Source organism: Lucilia cuprina, chromosome 4, assembly GCF_022045245.1.
Source record: "Lucilia cuprina isolate Lc7/37 chromosome 4, ASM2204524v1, whole genome shotgun sequence".
Lineage (NCBI taxonomy): Eukaryota > Metazoa > Arthropoda > Insecta > Diptera > Calliphoridae > Lucilia > Lucilia cuprina.
The window spans coordinates 89,042,107-89,066,702 of record NC_060952.1 but is presented as its reverse complement, the minus strand read 5'-3'; the positions used below and the strand labels follow the sequence as shown (position 1 = coordinate 89,066,702).

At 29.3% G+C, this 24,596-nt stretch overlaps 1 protein-coding gene across 2 annotated transcripts; it reads left to right on the top strand.

Moving 5' to 3' along the window:
- Positions 1–6,102: 6,102 nt before the first annotated feature.
- LOC111675520 (esterase B1) lies at positions 6,103–18,981 on the top strand. Of its 2 annotated transcripts, XM_046949446.1 has the most exons (5): positions 6,103–6,191; positions 6,776–6,933; positions 15,648–15,960; positions 17,128–18,015; positions 18,079–18,981. In XM_046949446.1, exons 2-5 carry the CDS (start codon positions 6,890–6,892, stop codon positions 18,526–18,528), a joined length of 1,695 nt encoding a protein of 564 aa, XP_046805402.1. In that variant the 5' UTR covers positions 6,103–6,191; positions 6,776–6,889; the 3' UTR covers positions 18,529–18,981. The 2 variants fall into 2 exon arrangements, with proteins under 2 accessions (XP_046805402.1, XP_023292060.2); XM_023436292.2 differs by lacking the exon at positions 6,103–6,191 and having other exon boundaries at positions 6,694–6,933.
- Positions 18,982–24,596: the final 5,615 nt, after the last annotated feature.

Below are 24,596 nucleotides of genomic sequence, written 5' to 3'. Positions count from 1 at the left end.
CTACATGTGCTAAATTCTTTCTACCAAATTTTATGAGGATCGGTTCATAATTGACCCTACACTGTTAAACGTGTTTTTGGGGGGTCATTTGTATGGTAGCTATGCGAAAACGTGGTCCGATATTGCCCATTTTTAATATCAAAGAAACTTTACTATAAGAAATATTTGTAGAAAGTTTCAACTCTCTAGCTCTCTCTCCATTCGGACTCTATCATGCTTTCAACAGACAGACCTGTATTATAGGAATTACACTGGCCAATAAATATTTAACCTAAAGAACAAAGTAGGACTGAGACCCGAAATTTCCATAATATCTGAGATTTAAGTTATCTTGTCTTAGGTATTCTGGCTGCAAAGACGCACACTTGGGTCCTGTTGGTCTCTTTGTGATAAACAGTATTTATAAAGCGTTATTCAAGCCTTATCTCGAAGAAGCCTTTATTCCAAAGTTAATAGAATGAACTTTTCAAAAAGGGTCAAAAATGGCTTTTCATTACAGCAGGCGCAAACCCACTTAAGAAAAAAGGAATGTCTGTTGAAATCAGCTCGCTTGCTCTGTCTATTGGAACCATATCGGACTTTCAATGATAAAATAATAAACTAACTCTCCATATTTTGGCCCTATATACACCTTCAAGTATATCAATCTGCTCAGAGTCACTTTCTGAGTTATCCGTCCGTCTGCGTGTACATGGTCCATGTAAACCTTGAGCGCACGCTATAAAATAATTTCATAAAATTTGTACATAATCTTCACTTTACCCTACAATTAAGTGGATTGAAAATGGTTTAAATTAATAAATTATTTTATATAAACCCCATTACCGCTGGACATAGATCGGAAATCGGCAAATCCTAGTTTTATATTCCTGATTTTTGCAATGATCAGTTCAAATATTTCTCTAGGCTCCCTGCAAAGTCCCCCTCGCTTACAAACACTAGTATAATGATAAAATTCTGCATAAATACATTTAATGTAAACGTGTAACACTTTACCAAAATTTATAAAGATAGGTCTACCTATACATCATAAAATCACTTTTTTGCCAAAATTTTTTTTTAAATATTTAAATGATTTATTATTAAAAATAGTACACATTTTTAACATACACACAAGTATTAGATATCATATGGTAGGTCACTATACATTTTTACTTATATTCTTGACGGGTATGTTTAGAAAACTATTCAGTAAACATTTTTTAATCAATCATGACGATACTAGATACATTGTTTACTTCTATATTTCAAAGTAATTTATGATAATGATTTTGCAAAATTAATAATTCCAAAAAATATAAATCATAATGTATTATACGAATTTAGTAAACAAACACAAGTCTTATCGAATTTAATATATCTTACAGCACTTTTAGTTTGGATATAATTTCTCTAAATTAATTATTATATAGATAAGCGATTCTACTATATATTTCTAATAAAGTTATACTAATTTATTCATAACAATCATAGAAAAAAATTTGCATGAAAATTTGTTTTATAAACCTATGATAAAACGTTATGAATAGGGCCCCTAGTATATATATATAACGATCGAAACAAATCACAACTTTTTATATGTTCCATTGCTGATGTAACAATAATTTTACCAAAAATTTTAAGAAAAAAAATATTTTATACATTTTTGTCTGCTGTAGGGTGTAATTAGCTATAAGACAATTATATTTATAGTAAAATTTCGTACTAACCATCCCAGCTAACATTTGGAAGATAGCTGGATGAATAATTATACCCTACACCACTTTAATGGGGAGGGTATATTGGGTTTGTGCTGATGTTTGTAACGCACAATAATATTGGTCCTATACCCACCTTAAAGTATACCAATCGGCTCAGAATCATGTTATGAGTCGATTGTCGATGTCCGTCCGTCTGTCCGTCCGTCCATGTAAACCTTGTAATCAAACTACAGGTCGCAATTTTGAAGATAATTCAATGAAGTTTTGGTACATGATCTTCTATTGTCCCAGGGACGAAGCCTATTGAAAATGGTTAAGATCGGTCCATTATTTCACCTAGCCCCCATACAACTGAACCCCTCGAATAGGGCTTTTAAAACTTGTAATCAAACTTCAGGTCGCAATTTTGGAGATAATTCAATAAACCAATAATTTGGCACATAATTTTTTATGATATCGTAAACAAAGCCTACTGAAAATGGTTAACATCGGTCCATTATTTCACCTAGCTCCCATACAACTGAACCCGCCGAATAGGGCTTTTAAGTTCATAATTATGTTTAATATACTCATATCTCGACAAAAAGCTGCAATAACCAAGTTGTATACAAGATTTGATGACCCCCACGAATTCCATAATAATAGGTTCTTATATGACCCTAGCCCCTATGAAAAGCCCCATCAAAATTTTACTTAAATGTCCACAATTTTATTCAACAATAAACGGCTTAAGTATGTATATCTAAGGCAAGGTACAATTCAACTTAAATGCTTTATTATGGCAACTAAATCTCATTATATTTTTGTCAAAGGTGTAGGGTATTATATAGTCGGCCTCGCCCGACTATAATTTCTTACTTGTTAGTAAACTGAGTTTGAACAAGAAATGATTAATAAGTTCCGCGCTAAAAAACTGATTTGAATATGATCCTGATAAAAGATTTTAAAATTATTATATGAAAAAACAATAACAAAGTATATAGCAATCATAAATTAATCATCCTGCTGTTTGAAATATGATAGTTCTCAAAATTATTTTGTGATCATATTTCTGGATGATTCATAAATAGATCATCCAGATGTTCGAAATATGATTGTTTATATATTTATTTTGTAAATACCGGAAGATCAAAAACTGTTTTCTCTTATGTTGTATTTGTTTGTAGCAAACCTAAAATGACTCAGAAAATGCTGAAAAATTACTAAAATATAATTAGAAAATGTCTGTATGACGATCAGTATTTCAACTCACAAATGACTCGAAATAGATAAAAAAATGAGTGAAAATTGATCAGAAGTGGGGCTCATAAAACGCTCTTTTAGAAGAGAAGCGGGTAGGGTACCAATTTTTCCCGACGAATGTATCATTTATGTTCAGAAAATAAACGCATATATAATTATTTTAATCGTACAAAAGATTCATAAATGACTCGAATGTGATAAAAAATTTACAAGAATGCTAGCTGGGCTATATATGTACATAATTTTACATTTGTATATGTTTTCCACATAATTAGGAAAAATACTTATAAAGTTATCATGAATGAATCCCCATTATAACAAATGCACTCACGCTTATTTTTGATAAATATTGTTTTCAATCAAATTCAAGTGATAAAATATTATTTTTAAAGTTTTATAAAAAAATTTTCAAATATACATATAGTTATAATTAAAAGTCAACACTAGAAGCGTGTGGTTTGTTTAATATATACAGATAATTAAGATTTAATTGATCTACAATGAAACGTTTTTCTTAACACACATATCTAAAAATAACAGTTCTATGATTTTTGATCATAAAATTAATAATTTCAAATAGTTTATAAATATCATATTTCTTCATTTTCAGAAATAAAACTAGATTTTTGTTTTTTTCAAATCAAAATTATAAGTGTGATAATAGCTAATATCTATGAATTAATAGTAGCATTCATAAGCATTATAAAAACTGGTATTTCTTTACATTGCTTTTAATCAGAAAAAAAACTTCGATAACCAATTATTACATATTAAATATAACTTCTTTTTTAACAGAAAAGTAAAGAAATAACGGAGTGTCTTTTAGCTTTATATGACATCAGTCATTTTCATGTTCAAGGTAACATATTAATAATTTGTAAATTTTTGATTATGTTATCGTTAATGTAAACAAAATGTTGAAAGCTCTAGATAAGTTTTGGTATTATATTTGAAGAACACTTATACCTTGTTTTGCACTATACCATTTTTATACCCTACACCACTTTAGTGCGGATTGTGCTGATGTTTGTTACGCACAATAATCTTAAAGTATACCAATCGACTCAGAATTATTTTCTGAGATAATTCAATGAAATTTGCTATTGTCCCAGAGATCGGTCCATTTTTTCACCATACTCGTATCTTTTTTAAGTTTTTAGGTTTTTTAAGAATTTTTGTGTAAAAATTTAATTTTTGTTTTAAAAAATTTAATTTTTGTGTAAAAATTTAAATTTCGTGTAAAAATGTAATTTTCGTTTTAAAAATGTAATATTTGCTTTAAAAATATAATTTTTGTATAGTAATGTAATTTTTGTGTAAAAACGTAATTTTTGTGTAAAAATTAATTGTTTTGTAAATCGATTTTAGATTTTGATGTGTAAAAGTGTAAATTTTGTGTAAAAGTTTAATTTTTATTAAAAAAAATGTAATTGTTGTGTAAAAATTTAATTTTTCTGTAAAAATTTAATTTTTCTGTAAAAATTTAATTTTTCTGTAAAAATTTAATTTTTCTGTAAAAATTTAATTTTTCTGTAAAAATTTAATTTTTCTGTAAAAATTTAATTTTTGTGTAAAAATTTAATTTTTATGTAAAATTATAATTGTTTTGTAAATCGATTTTTGTGTAAAAATTTAATTTTTGTGTAAAAATTTAATTTTTGTGTAAAAATTTAATTTTTGTGTAAAAATTTAATTTTTGTTTAAAAATTTAATTTTTGTGTAAAAAATTTAATTTTTGTGTAAAAATTTAATTTTTGTGTAAAAATTAATTGTTATGTAAATGGATTTTCGATTACTTCCTGTTATATTAGTTAAAAATTTAACACGCATACTGTAGAAACGACATTTAATGTTAATGACAGACAAACTTTTGAAAAATAACATACATCTGTTACCTAAAGCTATTAAAAGAGCTTTTAATTTAAAATTGATCGCTGTACACTAGAGCTTATAATTTATACTTAAAATGTGTTAAAGTTTATCTGTCGGCTTGTTTGTCTGTGTTAAAATCTGACTTGTTTTCGATAAATAAGCCACATCGGTCCATTAATAGCGGAGATATGAGCAAAACACAAAATATCATTTAAAAATTTGAAAAAAAAAAAAATATTTTTGCAGCAAACGCAAGAAAAGAACGACACACTTCTTCTTCAAGTTTTTTATTAAAACTAAACAAAACCTGTTTGTCCCGAAAGAAATTTTCCAAAAATATTACTTAAAAGAATTGATTGATATTGATAATGATCGGTCCATAATTGATTCTTAGTTAAATCTATTTAGAAATTTATTCTAAACCGATTGGTAAATTTTATGTTTATGGTGCTACAAACACATAGTCCCTTCTCCATTATACCCGACAAAAAAGAGAACTTCCAAAGAAGCAAAAAAGAAGTAGAATTTACTTCATTGAAGTACTGAAAAATACCTGAAGAAGTGATAGGAGGGTAGTTCTTTTTATTTAATTCCAAATTCACTACATCTGAATTTATTCTCAGGATGTAATTTTTATTTTTGAAGTTATTAAGAAGTAAAATTGTAGTATTATACAATTTAGAACTAATTTGATTTAAATAATTAAATTAAAATAATTAAAAATAATTAATAATTAAAAAATCAGTACAAAAAAGTACATATTCAATTTTGAACAAAATTGGATTTTTTTCGCTTTCATGGAAGTGAAAAAAAAAAAACACTTCCACAGAAGGTAAAGAAATTCAATTAGTTCTACTTTTGAAGTGGTGCTAAATGTAATTTTTAAAACAAGTACTTCGTTTTATTTTTTCTGGGTAGCTATTTAGAGTACAATTCTATTTTCGACCCGACAGTGTATATTTAGAATACCCCAAAAATATATTAATTTTATATTATTAGTATTACAACTGGCAACTTTGTGTAATGAGTAAATATTAAAAATTCCCTTAATAACTGTTAACAACAGTTTGTTATTATGTTATGTTGGAAGAAATATTGTCTCTCTTTAATTTAACATTAACAGCTGTTCATTGTACTGTTAACCGGAAATGTCATGTTAAACTAACACGATCATTAGCTAACGAAACCGGCTCACCCAATTAAATAATGTAATCATCATATACAATTGAAAAGTCAGATAGATATTCTCTTTGTTTAAAAATAAAAACAACTTTCTCTTCAAATAAACAGTTACAAACAGACATTCAAAACAGCAAGACGTGGTAACGGATAGTAAATGTTAAATTCGATTTGATATACATATATGTGAACTATAAAGTAATAATAGTAAAGTCTTATCTATCTAGTTAAAACCCTACAATACAATAGAGATAATTTCCATTTTAAAAATAATTGAGAATATATGCATTCATGTCAAAATTAAATAACTACCTGCCCAAAACAACACAAATTAAACGAATCTATTAGATATTTGTAAAACAAACAAATAAAGTGAATGCGTTTTAGAAGAAAAAACAAAAACAATTTTTTTCATAATATTTATATTTTGTTGTAGAGTTATTTTTCTCTGGTCTGCTTTTTTGTTGTGTTTTGTGAGTGTAACTATTAAACTACCTGTTGTAATAATTTTGGTGTATCTATGAGATTGTTGGGTTTCTTTGTAGTGAGTTGTTGTTGTTGTTTTGAAATGAGTGAGCACTCACTATAAACATTTATATTTATATCTTATACGTAAAATTTTTTATGTGTTGCAATCTCCCTAACCATATATATTTCAAATTAGTTTTTTGGGTTAAGCAGTTTGTATTTTTTTAACAAATATTTTGTGATAAATAATAAATAAAATTTTCCATAAAGCTCGAAAATCTAAAAAAATATTGCATTTCTTTATCTGTAAAAAGAATTTAAAACGTGTTTGCAACGAAATTATTAAAAGAATATTTGAACTAAAAGAAACTACTTCGTAAAGAGAGAGAGAGAGAGAAGGAGCATTATCAAGTCAACAAACTTTCAACATGAGTAACATACGTTTTTGGGATATGTTAAAAATTAGCGTCAAGTAAGTATACACAATTTTTTAATTTTAAGATTTTTAATTTTTTTTTCATAAATTTTCTAATTTTATTAAATAGTAATATTTACATAGGTATGTATTGCAGATTTATTACAATAAAACTTTATTGTGTTGACCCACTTTCAAAAGTTTCTCCGCTAATATGTTTCAATAGCTATGTAATTTTTAAATGCTTCTACATCTTTCGATTAATAGATGAGCTTATTTGTTGATATTATAACCTACACTACTATAGTGGGGAGGGTATTATACATTTCTGCTAGTATTTGTAACATCCAAAAATATTGGTGCTACAACCACCTTATAGTATACCAATTGGCTCAGAACTACTTTCCGAGTCGACTAAGCTATGTCCGTCCATACTTTTGCCCGCCTGTGTGTCCATGGAAAAGACGTAAAAGACTAGACTGTAGGCTAGACTATAGACTAGACTGTAGACTAGACTATAGACTAGACTATAGACTAGACTATAGACTAGACAATAGACTAGACTATAGACTACACTATAGACTAGACTATAGACTAGACTATAGACTACACTATAGACTAGACTATAGATAAGACTATAAACTAGACTATAGGCTAGACTATAGGCTAGACTATAAACTAGACTATAGGCTAGACTATAGGCTAGACTATAGACTAGACTATAGACTAGACTATAGACTAGACTATAGACTAGACTATAGACTAGACTATAGACTAGACTATAGACTAGACTATAGACTAGACTATAGACTAGACTATAGACTAGACTATAGACTAGACTATAGACTAGACTATAGACTAGACTATAGACTAGACTATAGACTAGACTATAGACTAGACTATAGACTAGACTTGTACTGTCCGTTCGAACAGCGCTCTGAAAATAAAATGTGCCTCTTAAACCTCAGGGAATCGTTTTATAGTGGTGTAAGGTGAACCTAACGTCTTTACTTCTAAAATGATATTTACTAGGAATTTGAACACATATTAATTTTTTGCTGCAACAATTTAAATTTCAAATCTACTGAACACTAGAAAGCTTAAAGTCTACTATACAAACAAATAACATGTAATTAAATAGAAATTATGCATTTATAAAAAATTGTTTGGCACGATTTATATATGAGTAAAAAATTTTCGAATATTAATATAAATTTATAAATCATTGAACATTTCCGTTTTACATGCAGTTTAAAGTTCAAAGATCATTTAGCAGCACTAGTAACTGTTTAGATTTTCAACATTTTTCTAAAGATATTTATTATAAATTGAAAGAAGTGCCTTAACTAGATCTTAACAATATCACAATAATAATAAAAATATTAAACCCCAATTCTACGTACTTTGGTAAACAAAATTTTACCAAATACAAACATGATTCATCTTTAAATAATTAGTAGCTTCACCAAAACAAAGACTTACATCTTAAACAAAAAATTTGCATAAATTTTGTTTATAGAGTTAGTTGTCTCTATTATGATATAGTTGGGGGAATGACTATTCAATTTATTAAGTTGTTTTGGTGGCTTTAAGCAAAAACGCAAATGTTTTGTTTTATGTCAGAGTCTATTTTTTATTAGTTTTTTTTTTTTTTTTTTTTTTTTTTTTTTAACAAAGTGGCATAAAAACGTGGTTTTGCAAGAAATTTATATCAAGAAAACAAATAAAACAACATTACTAGAGTTTTGGCTAAATTGGGATTTAAAACAAAAATGATGTTGCAAAAAATTGTGACTAGATTTTGAGACATTTTTTTCTTCAATTTTAAACCAAAAAAGCTATAAAACTTGTTAGTCTCCCAATTAGACTTTTGTTATTACAAAATTTTTGAAGCTGGTTTTTTATAACCTATATTTTGCAAAAATTTCCACAGTGATTTAAATGGAGGGGTTATAAAAATTTGCAGACAGTATGGAAACAATTTAAAAGATTTTATTTTGAGTTAAAAAGATAAATTAATATCCCCAGTTTAATATGTTCATACTTTGCTAATGAGTATTGTAGGTAATGTAGTAATTTCATCCATTGCTTTGTAATATAAAAAATATTAATTAGTTTTTTTTGGATAAGATTTAAGCCAATTGTTTTTAATAAGGAATAAGTTTGTGGTTTTAATCCTAGTCGATATTAGAAGTTTTTTAAAGAAATATTAATATTTGCATTTGTTTAGAAAGACAGACAGACGGACGGACATACGGACAGACAGACGGACAGATATGGCTAGATCGACTTGGAATTTAACAAGAACTCAGAATATATAGTTTTGTGAGTCTGTGATAAATATTTCGATATGTTACAAATGGATTGACAAAATCAATATGGCCCTATCTTTTTATGGGGGGTATAAAAAGTAAGGAGTAAAAGCTATTTCACCGAATCAAAACATTAATTATTTTAATTAAATATTTAATCAAATTTTTAAACAAAGTATTAAAGCAATGAGTTAACAATTAAATATAATCCCTAGATATAAATTTTTATATTAATTTTTAATTAAATTACGATCAATTAATTTAACAATTTTGAACAATTCAAATTATCAGTAATAATTCTATTAGTACAATTTAAATGTAAATAAATTTAATAAATTTGATTTCGTAGAAACCAGTTCAAAGTTGTAAATTTTTTTAAATAGCGCAATTTGTTTAATAAATCACATACTTCACGCTCAATGATTTTAGTAGCTATTAGTTGTATATTAAGGAAAAATCAACTTAAATGATATTGTTAAAAATTCAAATTTGTAATAAGTAAAGATGAGAGGAAATGTTGTAAACGGGTATAAAATCATTTGTCGTAAAATGTTTGATTTGATCATTCCATGCAGACAGACACTGTTAGACAGAAAGACTGTAAGATATGTAGGCAACAGAAAGACAGGCAATGTATTAGACAAAAGAAATGACAGATAAAATCTAAGAGAAGAGACGAAAATTGAAATCAAAGAATTTAAAATTTCACAGTAACTTTTTCATATTATTCTGGCGATTTATGAACTCCATGTTTATATATTTGAGGTCGAGTACGAATCAAGACTCTTTATAAAGAGAAAGCGAGTTAACAGATTTTCTGAAGAGACCAATTGTAGACCGATCGGAAAAAAAACAGTTACAATTACATTTCTGTGTATAAATGTAATATTTGGGCCAAATTTAGTGTAAATATCTCAATTAGTTAATAAGTTATAGGTGTTTCTGTGATTTTCATATGGGAGATATAATCAATTGTGAACCGATCCGAAAAAAATTTCACCATAAATTCTATTGACATACATACTTATTTTGTGAAGATATCGACATTCTAATTGAAGTTATTAACAATAAACACATTTTCCGTGAAATTGTATGGGAGGTATATGAAATTGTAAACCGATACCTCCAATTTTCAATTGGTGTCAAGCTCTTATGGAGAAACAAAAGTATGATGAATTTCGTGGAATTTTACTTTTGTGAAATTTACATTAGATGGTGTAAAAAAAACGTAATTTTTTTTGAAGTATTTTAAAAATTTTGATTCATAAAATTTCACGTTGTAAACCAATTTTGCTCATTTTCAATACCAAACTGCATAGGACAACCGAAAATCTGTTGGTTGAATTTCATTAATTTACTGAGCTTTGTTTAATCATTAGCGTGATACACAGATAGACGGATGGACGGACGGACTGACAGACGGACGGACTGACAGACGGACAAAGCTTAATCGACTTAGACCCAGCAAAATCTTTACATACTCGGTAAGTAGGCAAGTAATATTGGAGAAAAATGTTAGTAGTTACTTTTTGGGTGAATAACTACTTATTTTTATTCGAATAAAAAAAAATTTGCTTACGTAACTTTTCCGGATTTAAAACTTATTTTAAAGTTATTTTTCGTGTTTGCTATTCTTTTCTCAATGCCCCATTAAAAAATAGTTTTATCATTATATCTGGAATGATTTTCACACAAATGTAAATATAAACATTTCTTGAAAAAACTTCCAAAATCGACTACGGTTAGAAACACTAACTAATTCCATAGTAGACATACGCTATAGACAATTAACTACAAATTCTATTAAAAAAAAAATAAACATAATTTATTTTTTTGATAACGAGAACTCATTACCAAGTAATGTATGAAATAACTACATATCCTACAATACTCATTACCAAAATCTGAAAATATTTTATTGGGGAATTTGAAAAGGATCTGGAATATATGTACTTTGTTGGGTCTCAGATGAATATTTCTTATACACGGAATGGAAAAGCTATATATACCCTCTATCACTTTATTGCGGTTTTAATTTAGGAACGCCTAATGAAACGCGTATGATCCCCCTTCTACCTTATACATTATATTCTTGTTTTTTTAATTTTTGGATCTGATCAGTTAAATTTTTTTGTTGCTTGTGGGCTACGTTGTGTTAAAAAGAGTCCCAGAAAGCTTAGATAGCTATTTTCTTCCTGTTTCTGAAAAAACATTTTTTTTTAATTTTTTTCAATCTAACAATTTCTAAAACAAAACAAGTAGGAAAGTATAGTCGGGCATGGCCGACCATATAATACCCTACATCATGACTATATTTAAAATTTTTTTTTATAAAGAATCTTTTATGTTCAATATTACCATAATTCCAAAATATTTAAGCAAATATTAAGCAAAAATGTCTAAATTAGTCTTTATATAGGTCATATATGGGCCGATCCTCGGTAAATTTGGGAAAAGGATATATTTTTAAATAACAGTTAAGTTTGTTGAGTTTCATTGCGATACAAATGGTTACAAGTCAATTTTAGACGTTTAAGACATTTTTTGAAGGAGGGTTTGTATGGGGGCTAGGGTCAAATAAGGGCCGATCCTTACGAAAATCTGCAGTGTCATTTATACTGATATAAGACTTATTTGTGCCAATTTTTAAAATCGGGAGGTACAGTTGTATGGGGGCTAGGTGAAATAATGGACCGATTTCAACCATTTTCAATGGTCCAAATTTCATTAAATTATCTTGAAAATTGCGGCCTGTACCTTGCGCACAAAGTTTACATGGACAGCCAGCCAGCCAGCCGGACAGACGGGCGGACGGACGGACGGACATGTTTTAATCGACTCAAAAAATGATTCTGAATCGATCGGTATACTTAAAGGTGGGTATTGGACCAATATTTTTGTATGTTACAAACATCAGCACAAACTTATAATACCCTCCCCACTATAGTGGTGTAGGGTATAAATATACTTTATTTCTGTTATCATAAGTCTGATTGCGACTTGCAATTAGTATGATAATAGAATTGCTGAATAACTAATAATCATTTTGAAATAACTGCTCTGAAAAAGTTGTTAGCAGAGAAAAATATTTCGTGTATTGTTTCTATGAATTGTAACAAAGAGTGAAAATTTTTATTTTCAACTTGATTTAAAATAAAAATACATACAATGAGAAATTATATTTTTACAAATTTGAACAAGTATTTTTATAACAAGTAGATGAACGAATAATTATAAAACAAACTACAATATTTTTAACAAAAGTAAAGACATATATTTTCACTGTATGTGAAATATTAATATTATCATGTTGGTTAAAAATAAATTCTAATGTCGGAAATAAAAACTTAATCTGAAAGACAATAATGTAATAAGAAAATTGCAGAATAACTAATAATAATTCTTTAATAACAGCTTTAAAATTAAAAAGTTATACTTGTTGAATATATGAATTTCTAGCTAGAAATTTATTTATATATTTAATCAATGTTAAAGTCGAACTGCCTTCAGCAGTTACCTTTTAATCATACGATTACTAGTATTCACTTAATATTGGTCAATTTGAATTCATATATATAGTACACGTGATATAGTACTTTGCAGTTGAGTATAATTAAAAGCAAAACTTGAACCATTATACAGCATTCTACTTATCAATAACTGTTATTGTTTGTATGTACTAAGTATATATTAATATAAGGAAATAGCTATAAATGTATTTGCAAAAGCACCATTAATCAAATATTCCTGTAGCAATATTAGATATTTGTTTTTAACTTTTGTTGCTATTGTAAGCAGTTGGCAGTCAGCATGACTTGCCTAAATAAGTTCTATAACAGTTAAAGTGCAAATAAATTAATAGGAGTTAAATATAAACTAATTTCTGTTATTAAGACATTTTTTTCTAGTAGCTGATTAATACAAAATTCTAAAATCTATTAAAATTTTGCAACAATCAACTTGACCTATTGAACCCATGTGTGTATTAAAGTTTTTTTTTTACATATCTGTATACAAAGTCTAAATATTTGTTGTCTGGAATAGTAATTGTTAAATTAAAAACAAAAACACAATGCAAATAAATTTATGACAATATGTTTTTGATAGATAACGAACGTTTCAAATAAATTGCGAAATTTTTTTGATGACGATGTAGGTGTCTGTAATGTTAGGCTTTAAAACGTGACTTTTAAATAGTAAATAAGATTTTTTTAATAGGCAGTATTGACTCTTTAATCACCCTACAATTTCTGAATGTAATTATTTACTATGAATATTGATTTCGCAGTTCTTTTCTAAGCATTAAAAACTTTAATCATTGACAATTTTTCAATCGCGATCAGGTTGATATTTTTTTTCAAAAACTCTTTTATGGGACTTCCTAAAGACGCCTTGTTAATCCGGCAGTTCTTGTCCGATAGAGCTGGAAATTTGTGTTTGACCTTTTATTTAATAGTTCTAACGTTTCTGCAAATTTCGTCAATATCGACTTTTAGAGTTGAGTCACTTCACATAATATTCTCCATGTATTTATGACTCTTCAAATTTTTTGCGGATCCATAATAGATCATATCTGTCATATAAGATCCACTTCCGAATATCCGAAATAAAATTAGTTTTTATATACAAATCAAATTGTCTCCCATATAAGATCTGCTTCCAAAAATTACTAAAACAATTGAATTATTCCAGGAAAAAAATTGTATTAGTTCTACTTTTAGTTGTAGGACACATGATTTTAGCCTGAACTCGTTCCACTTTGGCGTTGAGACCAATGATTTTTGTTCGAAATTATCACCTTCGAAACTGGTTCTGAGGAAGCGTTATGGAGTTGACATTCGTTCTTTGCAACGCTCCTGGAACTAGTTCTTTAATCAATGATTTTTGTTTGGATTTATCAACCTTGGAACTAGTTACTGGGAAGCTTAAGAGAACGTATAAACAAATATTTCTTTTTTTAGAGTTTTTGTTTGAAATTATTAAGATTAAGAACAACTTTTATAAAACTTACATTCATACACATTTCTTATATAAAATTTAAAATAAATCTTCCTCACCTCTAATATTTTAAAATATTTTTGTAAGGATATACGTAACAAGCAGCCAATTTTCTGTCCTCTATGTATCATTCAATTAGGAAGCTCTTTAATATCTTGTAGTTCAGCTGAAAGCAAAAATATACATTTGAACGTGTTTTCTTTTTCGATAAAAATACATTTTTAATTTTTTGGAATTTTTTTTAATTGATTCCAAGAAGTTGTTTCGGAACTAGTATGCGTTTTATTGAACTAGTACAGTAGCGATGTATAACTAGTTTCAAAGAAGTAGTTCCTTGAAAACTATTTAGAAGTATTTAAGAACCACAACAATATTCTTAAGAACGGTTCCAGAAGTAATGACGACACTACTAGTTCCAAGGGTGTTGTTTAAGAATCTGAAGTAGTTCTGTTTTCACTCGTTCTAGAACTAGTAGTTTTTAGAACATGAAATCTCGGTTTAAAAATTAACATGTTTCTTTAGTTAGTTAGTTAATTGATTTGTTAGTTAGTTAGTTAGTTAGTTAGTTAGTTAGTTAAGTAGTTAGTGAATGAGTGAGTTAGTTAGTTAACTAGTTAGTTAGTTTGTTACGTTTATACATTTTTAATTTTTTGAAATTTTTTTCAATTGATTCCAAGAAGTTGTTTCGGAACTAGTATGCGTTTCATTGAACTAGTACAGTAGCAATTTATAACTAGTTTCAAAGAAGTAGTTCCTGGAAACTATTTAGAAGTATATAAGAACCACAACAATATTATAAAGAACGGTTTTTAGAACATGAAATATCGGTTTAAAAATTAACATGTTTCTTTAGTTAGTTAGTTAGTGAGGTAGTAAGTTATTTAGTAATTTAGTTAATTAGGTTTTGAAGTGTGCTTTTAAGATTGTGTTTATTCAGTTTCAAGAAATTTATTCGTAAAGTGCGAATAAAATAAATTTAAAACCAACAACACGTTATGCATACAAATAAACACCTCATTTTTTCCGAAATAAATAAATAATCAAATCAACAAACAAAAAAAAACTACGTTCATATATTTTTATTTAAAAATGTCATATAATTTTAAATATCATGCAAAAAATCAAAGCAAAACAAAAAACTTAATAATATCAAAACAATACTTCAAGAAAAAAATTAAACAATTAATTACTCATACAATAAATAGGTTGAAATGTTGATACTCAACCAACTAACCGAACAGCCAAGTACCGGCTTAAATAAAAACCGGCAATTGAGGGAAATATTACACAATACTTTGTTAAACCATAAAAAATACAAAACAAAATGAATAAACAACAAAAAACTAATAAAATACATAACTCTACATAATTGTCACGTTCTGTAATAATGAATAAAAAAGTTGTTTTTTTTTTCTCAAATTTTATTTATTTACTCACTTTTGCTTTTCGCTGTCATTTCAGGGCTATAGATTATAAATTCGAACAATATCGTTTGAATACTGGCGCTACAGTTGTTGTCAACACTTCAAAGGGTCAAGTTAAGGGGGCCAAACGTATGTCTGTATGGGGTAATTCATATTACACATTCGAGGGTATACCTTTTGCTAAACCGCCGCTAGGTGAACTACGCTTTAAAGCTCCCGTACCAGCTGAACCATGGCAAGGGGTTATAGATTGTACGGGGCCAGCCGAAATACCCTTTCAGTCAAATTATATATTTAAGAAATACAAAGGTTCAGAGGATTGTTTGTATTTGAATGTGTTTACAAATGAGGTAAGTACTACTGGTTTAATGATTTATTTTATTTTTTTATTTTGAATTAAGAAAATAACACCTAACTTTTTATTTGTATTATTCATATTGTAATGCTAATTAAGATAAATACTAACTGTTAACATTAGTAAATACGGAAAGATTAAAAAAAAATATTAGAATAGAAGTGTAGTGTAATTTTTCTTTAAATGCATACAGTGGGACAGATTTAATTTAACATATTTTTAAACGGCCTACTAAAATATTAAAACTTTTAAGGCAAACATTGATCGTGTTACGTTCCATTGTTCTGTGTTGCAATTTGTTTAATAGGAACGCAATAATGCGTTTCAAATCTTTATTTATACCCTACACCGCTTTAGCGGTTTATGCTGATGTTTGTAACGCATAAAAATATTGGTCCTATACCCACCTTAAAGTCATCTGAGTCGATTTGCCTATGTCCGTTCATCCGTCCGTCTGTCTGTCTGTCTGTCTGTCTGTGTCTGTCCGTCCATGTAAACATTGTAATCGAACTACAAGTCGCAATTTTGAAGATAATTCAATGAAATTTGGTACATGTTATACTATAGTACCGTAGACGAAGCTTATTGAAAATGATGAACATAGGTTCACCTATGACCTGACGACCCTTACGAATTTTATAATTATAGGGTCTCATATGATCCTAGCTTCTAAGAAAAGCCCCCATCAATATTTCACTTAAGTGTCCACAATTTTGTTCAACAATAAACGGCTTAAGTATATCTGAGGCAAGGTACAACTCAACTTAAATGCTTTATTATGACAACTAAATCATATTTAATTTTTGTAAAAGGTATAGGGTATTATATGGTCGGCCTCGCCCGACTATAATTTCTTACTTGTTTTATTTCAGTTTCATTGTTTTTATTGATAAAATTTTAAAAACCAAAAAAAGACAAAGAAAATTTAAGAGTCACTAATCAGTCAAGTTTTTGGGGGCTTGGTTAAAGTCTACGTCGTCTCTGGACAGATAAGCACTTAAGTGATTTTATTATCGCAACATTTTTGTAAACTTTTTTATACATTTTTATTTGCGACTTTTTAAAATTGTTCCAGTTATATTTATAGTCTAAACTATATGATCTTCAGATCTTGTTAAATAATATTTTAATAAAATTTTTAAATTTTCTTTAACTCTTGCAGATTACCTCTCCTACACCGCGACCCGTTATGGTTTGGATCTATGGTGGTGGTTTTCAAATTGGTGAAGCCACTCGTGACATGTATAGTCCCGATTACTTTATGTCCAAAGATGTTGTACTAGTGACTATAGCCTATCGTTTGGGACCTTTTGGTTTCTTGAGTTTTGATGATCCCAGCATTGATGTACCCGGTAATGCAGGCATTAAAGATCAAATTATGGCTTTACGTTGGGTTAAGGAAAATATTTCCGCTTTTGGTGGTGATCCCAATAATGTAACAGTATTTGGTGAAAGTGCTGGTGGTGCCTCTACACACTTGTGTATGTTGAGTGAAACCTCTAAAGGTTTGATTAGCAAAGGTATTGTTATGTCGGGCAGTGTTTTATGTCCTTGGGTATTGCCACCACCTAATCAGTGGGCTTTTAGATTGGCCAAAGCTTTAGGTTACAAAGGAGAGGAGAACTCTATGGATATTTATAAATTTCTGCATGCATCCTCGGGAGCTGATATACAGAAAGCAGTATCAACAATACTTACCAAAGAAGAGAAACACAATCGAATTTTATTTGCTTTTGGACCGGTAATAGAACCATACAAATCCAAAGATAGTATATTAACAGAAGATCCTTTGGAAGTGTTAAAAACCACCTGGAGTAATGATATACCCATGATGATAGGTGGAACCAGTTTTGAGGGTTTATTATTCTATCCAGAAGTGACTAGACGCAAGGCTACCTTAAATGAAGTGGGAGATTGTGAGAATTTATTGCCATTAGATGTTCAAGTAGAACGCCATAGTATAGAAGCTAAAGAAATGGGTTTGAGAATCAAAAAAGCCTATTTCGGCAATGAGGAATGTAAACCAGAAACTATGATGAAATTTTTAGAGGTAAGTTTGAGTTAATTAGAGATTTTTTTAGTTATTTAATAACATTTTATATATTTTTTCCAGATTGAAAGCTATAGAGAATTTTGGCATCCCATTTATCGCACAGCCATGTATCGCATTAACTATGCCAAGGCTCCTACTTATATCTATCGTTTCGATTTTGACTCGGCCGATGCTAATGCCATACGCAATCTCTTGTGTAATCGTGAAGTGAGAGGCGTATGTCATGGCGATGATTTATGTTACATTTTCCGTTTTATCTTCTCTCATCGCTTATCCGTTGATTCTGCTGAATATCGCACTACCAAGGCCATGGTGGATATTTGGACTAGCTTTGCCACAAACAGTGATCCCAACTGTACATGCTTACAGGATGTTAAATACGAACCCTTGTCTAAGGATAAACCTATAAAATGTTTAAATATTTCCAATAAATTGGAATATATAGAATTGCCGGAATTGCAAAAAATACAAAATGTTTGGAATACTTTTTATCCCCAAGGCAAATTATAAATAAATAAAACATCACTATCGAGCATTTTAAATGTAGAGAAAAAAGTAAAAAATAAAGGAGTCGGCTACCTCATGTACATAAAAAGAGTGGAAAAATAAAAATAAGATATCATTCATAATTTGATTGTGCAATGTACTGTTAATTATTTGTCCAATTTAATATAATTAAATATTTATAACGGTATAATGGAGTGAATGGTTATATTTAATTTTAAATTTTATATACATATGTATTTATGTATATAGTGATCAATTGTAATTTACGATTAATTGTGATTTTTTTTATATATTTTTAAAAGGAATTTTAATTTTTAATTGTTATAAAAGATTTGATGACTATTTTAATGTGAAACTATAAACAAAATTAATTTATTGAAAATGAAAAACTTATTTAAGGATTTAAAAAATGTACGAAATTAATAATGTAATAAAATATATATATATAAACTTTAATTGTTATTTTTGAAGTGTATAGTATACACATTTAATATTATTTTAAATTGTAGAACCAATGTAGGCCACTTTTTTTGAGGCAGCCTCAAATTAAAACCACAATACATATTCTTAATTTTTTTCTTGGTTCGGATACTTAGATATGTTGGCTTTAGTTTTATACCTTTCAATCTTTCCTAAGACATCCTCATGTACATAGTTTTCTAACTTTTCCGCACTGACCAAAAACGGCGAACCCCGTCTCATTTATGGGATATATGCGCCAAGAGGATGGGGCAGATTTGTCATTAGTAAAATAAAAGAATAACTTACAAAAATAAAAACTTATTTTGCTGTTTTATACTTTAATTCATTAAACAAATTATAATAAACCAGATATTTGTTGTTTATTTCACAAAACTTGGCACAAAAAGTTCACAAAGTGAAATATTTTCACAGCCCCATTTGACATATAATTAATTATGTCTGCCTCCTATCATATGTAAAGTAAATGTTTCAAACTTTCAGGGATGATAAATTATCGATAAACGAAAACAAAATTTGATATTGCGATAAAATCGATTACTCAGTTTTTAAGTTATTCGCTATTGGTAGATGTGCCCAGATGGCGCCTGATCCCCCTTCTATCCTACTTAGTAACAGTGATGTATTTTAGCTATATTTAAATGTTTTGTTGAAAAAAAGTTAGTATTTCATATTTTTAATATCGGTAAACGTATTTTTCTTTCCAGCTTTCTCCTTTTTTAATATCGGTTGTGAAGAATTTAAAAATAATCTTGTTGAATACTTATGACGGTTTTATAGAATTTAGCACATTTAAAATTCAAAATTTACTAAGTGTAGGTCCACGATTTCTCATAGCTCCATACAAGTGGCTCCTCGGAAAAGATATTAAAGAGAAATAAATATGTTGAGTAGGTAGTAATCGAAATCAAATTTGGAGCAATTTTTTTGTATTCAAAAATTTTATTAAAATATTTTTTTCTAGTAAAATTCTCTCTTCCAAATTTTACATGGATCGGTCCATAATTGACCCTAGCCTTTATAAATGGTACCTTAAAAAATAACTTTAACGTCCATTGCTGACTTAAAAATACTAGTTTAGCGCTGAAATTCGATATAAGTAAGTTCTTTCGAGCAGAAATCTATTTACCGAATTTTATCAAGATCGATTCATAATGAACCTCCCATATAAGGTAACCCTATAAAAATTACTTTAACGCTCATAACTGGCTTGGAAGTACGAGTATAGCGCTGAAATTCGATAGAAGTAAGCACAAATCTCTCTAATGAATATAACACTCTTACTTGTTATTATACCCTACACCACTTTAGTGGGGAGGGTATATTGGCTTTGTGCTGATGTTTGTAACGCGCAGCAATATTGGTGCTACACTCACCTCAAAGTATACCAATCAGCTCAGAATCATTTTCTGAGTCGATTTAGCTATGTCCGCCCGTCTGTCTGTCTGTCTGTCCGTCTATGTAAACTTTTTAATCAAACTAGAGGTCGCAATTTTGAAGATAATTCAATGAAATTGGGTACATGATATTTTATTGTTCTATTGAAAATGGTTAAGATCGGTCGATTATTTCACTTAGCCCCCATACAACTTGAACCCCGAATAGGGCTTGCAAACTTTGTAATCAAACTACAGGTCGGAGATAATTTAATGAAATTTGGCACATGATCTTCTCTGATACCGTAGACAAAACGTATTGAAAATGATTAATATCGGTCCATTATTTCACCTAGCCCCCATACAACTGGGCCCGCCGAATTAAGTTCATAATTATGTCCCATATACTCTTATGTCTACAAAAAGCTGCACAACCGAGTTCTATACTTGACTTGATGACCTTCATGAACTCTTGAATAATAGGGCCTCAATTGAACCTAGCCCCTATATAAAGCTCCCTTCAAAATTTGACTTAAATATCTACAGTTTAATTAAAATATTATGAAAACTTAATCATATTTTACTTTTTGTAAGATGTGTAGGGTATTATATGGTCTGCTTCGCCCGACTATAATTTCTTACTTGTTATACCCTACACCACTATAGTGGGGAGGGTATTATGCGTTTGTGCTGAAGTTTGTAACACCCAAAAATATTGGTCCTAGACCCACCTTAAAGTATACCAATCGCCTCAGAATCACTTTCTGAGTCGATTTAGCTATGTCCGTCTGTCCGTCCGTCCGTCTGTCTGTCTGTGTGTCCATGTAAACCTTGTGCGCACGTTACAGGTCGCAATTTTCAAGATAATTTGATGAAATTTGGCACATACTCTATTTTTGGCTCAAGGACGATCGCTTTTGAAAATGGTTGAAATCGGTCCATTATTTCTCCTAGCCCCCATACAACCGTACCCCCCGAATCGGGCCTTTAGGCTCATAAGTACATTAAATGTTTTATAATGTCAACGAAAATCAGCAAAAATTAGTTTTATAGAACAATAATTGATAATACTAATTTTTATTGTGATCGGGCCTCATTTGACCCTAGCCCCCATACAGACTCCCCTTCAGAAAATGACTTGATGGTCAAAATTAACTTATAATTACTTATAAAAGGATTAAAATCTACATAAATGACTTTGTAGTAGACGTAAATTCATCTACCAAAATTTATAAGGATAGGCCCATATTTACCCCTTCTCCTCTATGAGCCCTCTTGTAGAAAATCTCTCTTTTTTGTCAACAATAAGTAAAAATATTCCACAATAAAACAAATTAAATGCTTTATTTAAAAAAATTCAAAATTTTTACATACTGACTGGTGTAGGGTATCATATGGTCGGCAATGTCCGACTATAAATTCATACTTGTTTTTGTAATATTTTTATTGCTAACTGTTACATCCTAATGTTTTCTAATAGATTGACAGGTTAAGGACAGCTCTTTTATGTTATATACTAAAAAAAGTACTAAACTAAAAATTTAGGACAATTTAATTTAAATATAGCTAAAGTCTTCAATCTAATTTCACAAGTTTTCACCTTTATCCAATAGATCTCTGTATGCAGTATTACAAAAAGAGAAAAAAAAAAACAAAAAAATCCTCAACCGAACCAATTCAAATTGTATATATCCCATGTGGATCAATGTAAAATTTACAGCAGCACAAAATCCATTTTATACCATAACAAGCGACAAGTGGTGTAAAGATTTATTTAATTCCCTTTTTTTAACAAAATTGTTATATATTTTTTAGTTAGTTGCCAAAAATCCATCAATGTAAAAAAACAATTAAAAACAAGTAAGAGTGTTATATTCGGCCATGCCGAATCTTATATACCCACCATCAAATCATTCTTATTAATAAATTTTGATATTATCGATCTTTGTAATCATATGTCAATATTAATATGAACATCGAGGAAATATTTGGAAGAGGGCCTTTAACCTTAATAGGGGCATAGGGTAGGGGCTCATACAAATATTTTACAGCCAATACGTTATGAGTCAGTTATAGTCCGATTTCCTACAAAACTTGTTTATCTAGAATATGATCGCTGTAAGCTAGTAATGAGTTTTAAGGTAATTTTTAAGAGGGCTTTACAAGGGGGATATGGTTAATTAAGGACCGATCCTTCTAAAATTTGATAAAGAGCTTTTAGCTTTCAAAAAACTTGTTTATGTAGAATTTTACTGGTGTATTAACATTTTTGAGTCAAAAGAAAATCACTTTAGTTCCTATAAAACTTTTTATGTCGAATTTTATTGCTATATATGTTTCTTAAGGTCAGATATAAGCATTAAAGTCATTTTCTGGGGGGTAGGGCCAATTTTGAACCGATACTTATAAAATTTTACGAAGATATTTTATTAATTCTTATTAAACATTACCGCTATAGATGCATTTCTAAGCCAGTAATGAAAGACAAAGTTATTTTCTGATGGGCCTTATATAAGGGCTAGGCAAAAACGTGGATCGATATTGCCCACTCCCAATACGGGTCGATCCTTATAAAATTTAACAGGGAGCTTTCTGCTCGCACGAAACTTGTTTATGTAAAATTTTAGTAATGAACGAAGAGATTTATGTTCCCATAAAACATGTTTGTGCCGAATTTCACCGCTATTGGTGCTTCTCTTAGCCAGTTATGAGCGATAAAGTCATTTTCTAAAGGGGACTTTATATGGGGGTCGGGTCAATTTTGGACCGATCCTTATTAGATTCTACCAAGAGATTTACGTTTCCATAAAACATGTTTGTGCCTAATTTCAACGCTATTGGTGCTTCTTTTAGACAGTTATGAGCGATAAAGTCTTTTTCTGAAGGGGACCTTATATGGGGGGTGGGGTCAATTTTGGACCGATCCTTATAAAATTCTACGAAGAGATTTATGTTCCCATAAAACATGTTTGTGCCTAATTTCAACGCTATTTGTGCTTCTCTTAGCCAGTGATGATATGAGCGATAAAGTCATTTTATGAAGGGGACCTTATATGGGTCAATCTTGCACTGATCCTTATAAAATTCTACCAAGAGATTTACGTTTCTATAGAACATGTTTGTGCCGAATTTCACCGCTATTGGTGCTTCTTTTAGACAGTTATGAGCGATAAAGTCATTTTCTGAAGAGGACTTTATATGGGAGGTGGGGTCAATTTTGGACCGATCCTTATAAAATTCTACGAAGATATTTATGTTTCCATAAGACATGTTTGTGCCGAATTCCAACGCTATTGGTGCTTCTCTTAGCCAGTTATGAACGATAAAGTCATTTTCTGAAGGGGACTTTATATGGGGCGTAGGCGAAATCGTGGACCGATATTTCCCATTTTCAATACCAAACTAACTACATCAACTATAAGTATCTGTGCAAAATTTCTGCTCGCTATCAACTTCCATACGGACTCTAACGTGTTTTCAACAGACAGACAGACAGACAGACAGACAGACAGATGGACATGACTAGATCGTCTTAAAATCTAATAAGGACCCAGAATATATATACTTTTATGGGTCTTAGACGAATATTTCAATGTGTTACAAACGGAATGACAAAAACAATATACCCCCATCTTTTTTGATGGTGGGTATAAAAAAAAAATAAAACGAACTAACAAAATGTTAATGGATTTTTTTTCGTTTTGTTTTTGTTACAGAATCAAAAAAAAGGATACACAAAAATATTAAAAAAAGGATTACATATACACATCCTCTTACAAGTTGCATCCATAGTGACACTAAACACAAACATGAACTCGAAAAGAGATTTACTGCTTTTACCTTGTTTATGTTCATCAAGTTTGTTTTTGTTTTGGATAAGCTGTTAAAATAACAGTAAAAACCGAGATAGTACAAACATCTCTTGTTTTTAACCATTATATTTAAAATACATATCTTGTTTTTATAGATATTGGATTATGAACTTAATAAAAATAAAGAAAAAGTATTTTTGATAAAAAATTTAAGTAAATTTAAAATACTTACATATATGATGACATGAAAAGTTTTCAGGTGAAAATTTTTAATAAATTTAAAAAAAAAAACAGAGAAATATTACATAAAAAGTGAGTAGTACTTCTTAAAATTAATTTAAAAAGAGGAAGAAGAGCTCTTCAACTTACAGTATACTGAGTATTTTCTGAATCCTTTCAATGA

Bases quoted from the DNA above. Each gene is read 5' to 3' on its own strand.
- LOC111675520 (XM_046949446.1), top strand. From the start codon at position 6,890: ATGAGTAACATACGTTTTTGGGATATGTTAAAAATTAGCGTCAA. The intron at 6,934-15,647 runs GTAAGTATACAC...CTGTCATTTCAG, and splicing joins ATGTTAAAAATTAGCGTCAA to GGCTATAGATTATAAATTCG. The intron at 18,016-18,078 runs GTAAGTTTGAGT...TATTTTTTCCAG, and splicing joins CTATGATGAAATTTTTAGAG to ATTGAAAGCTATAGAGAATT.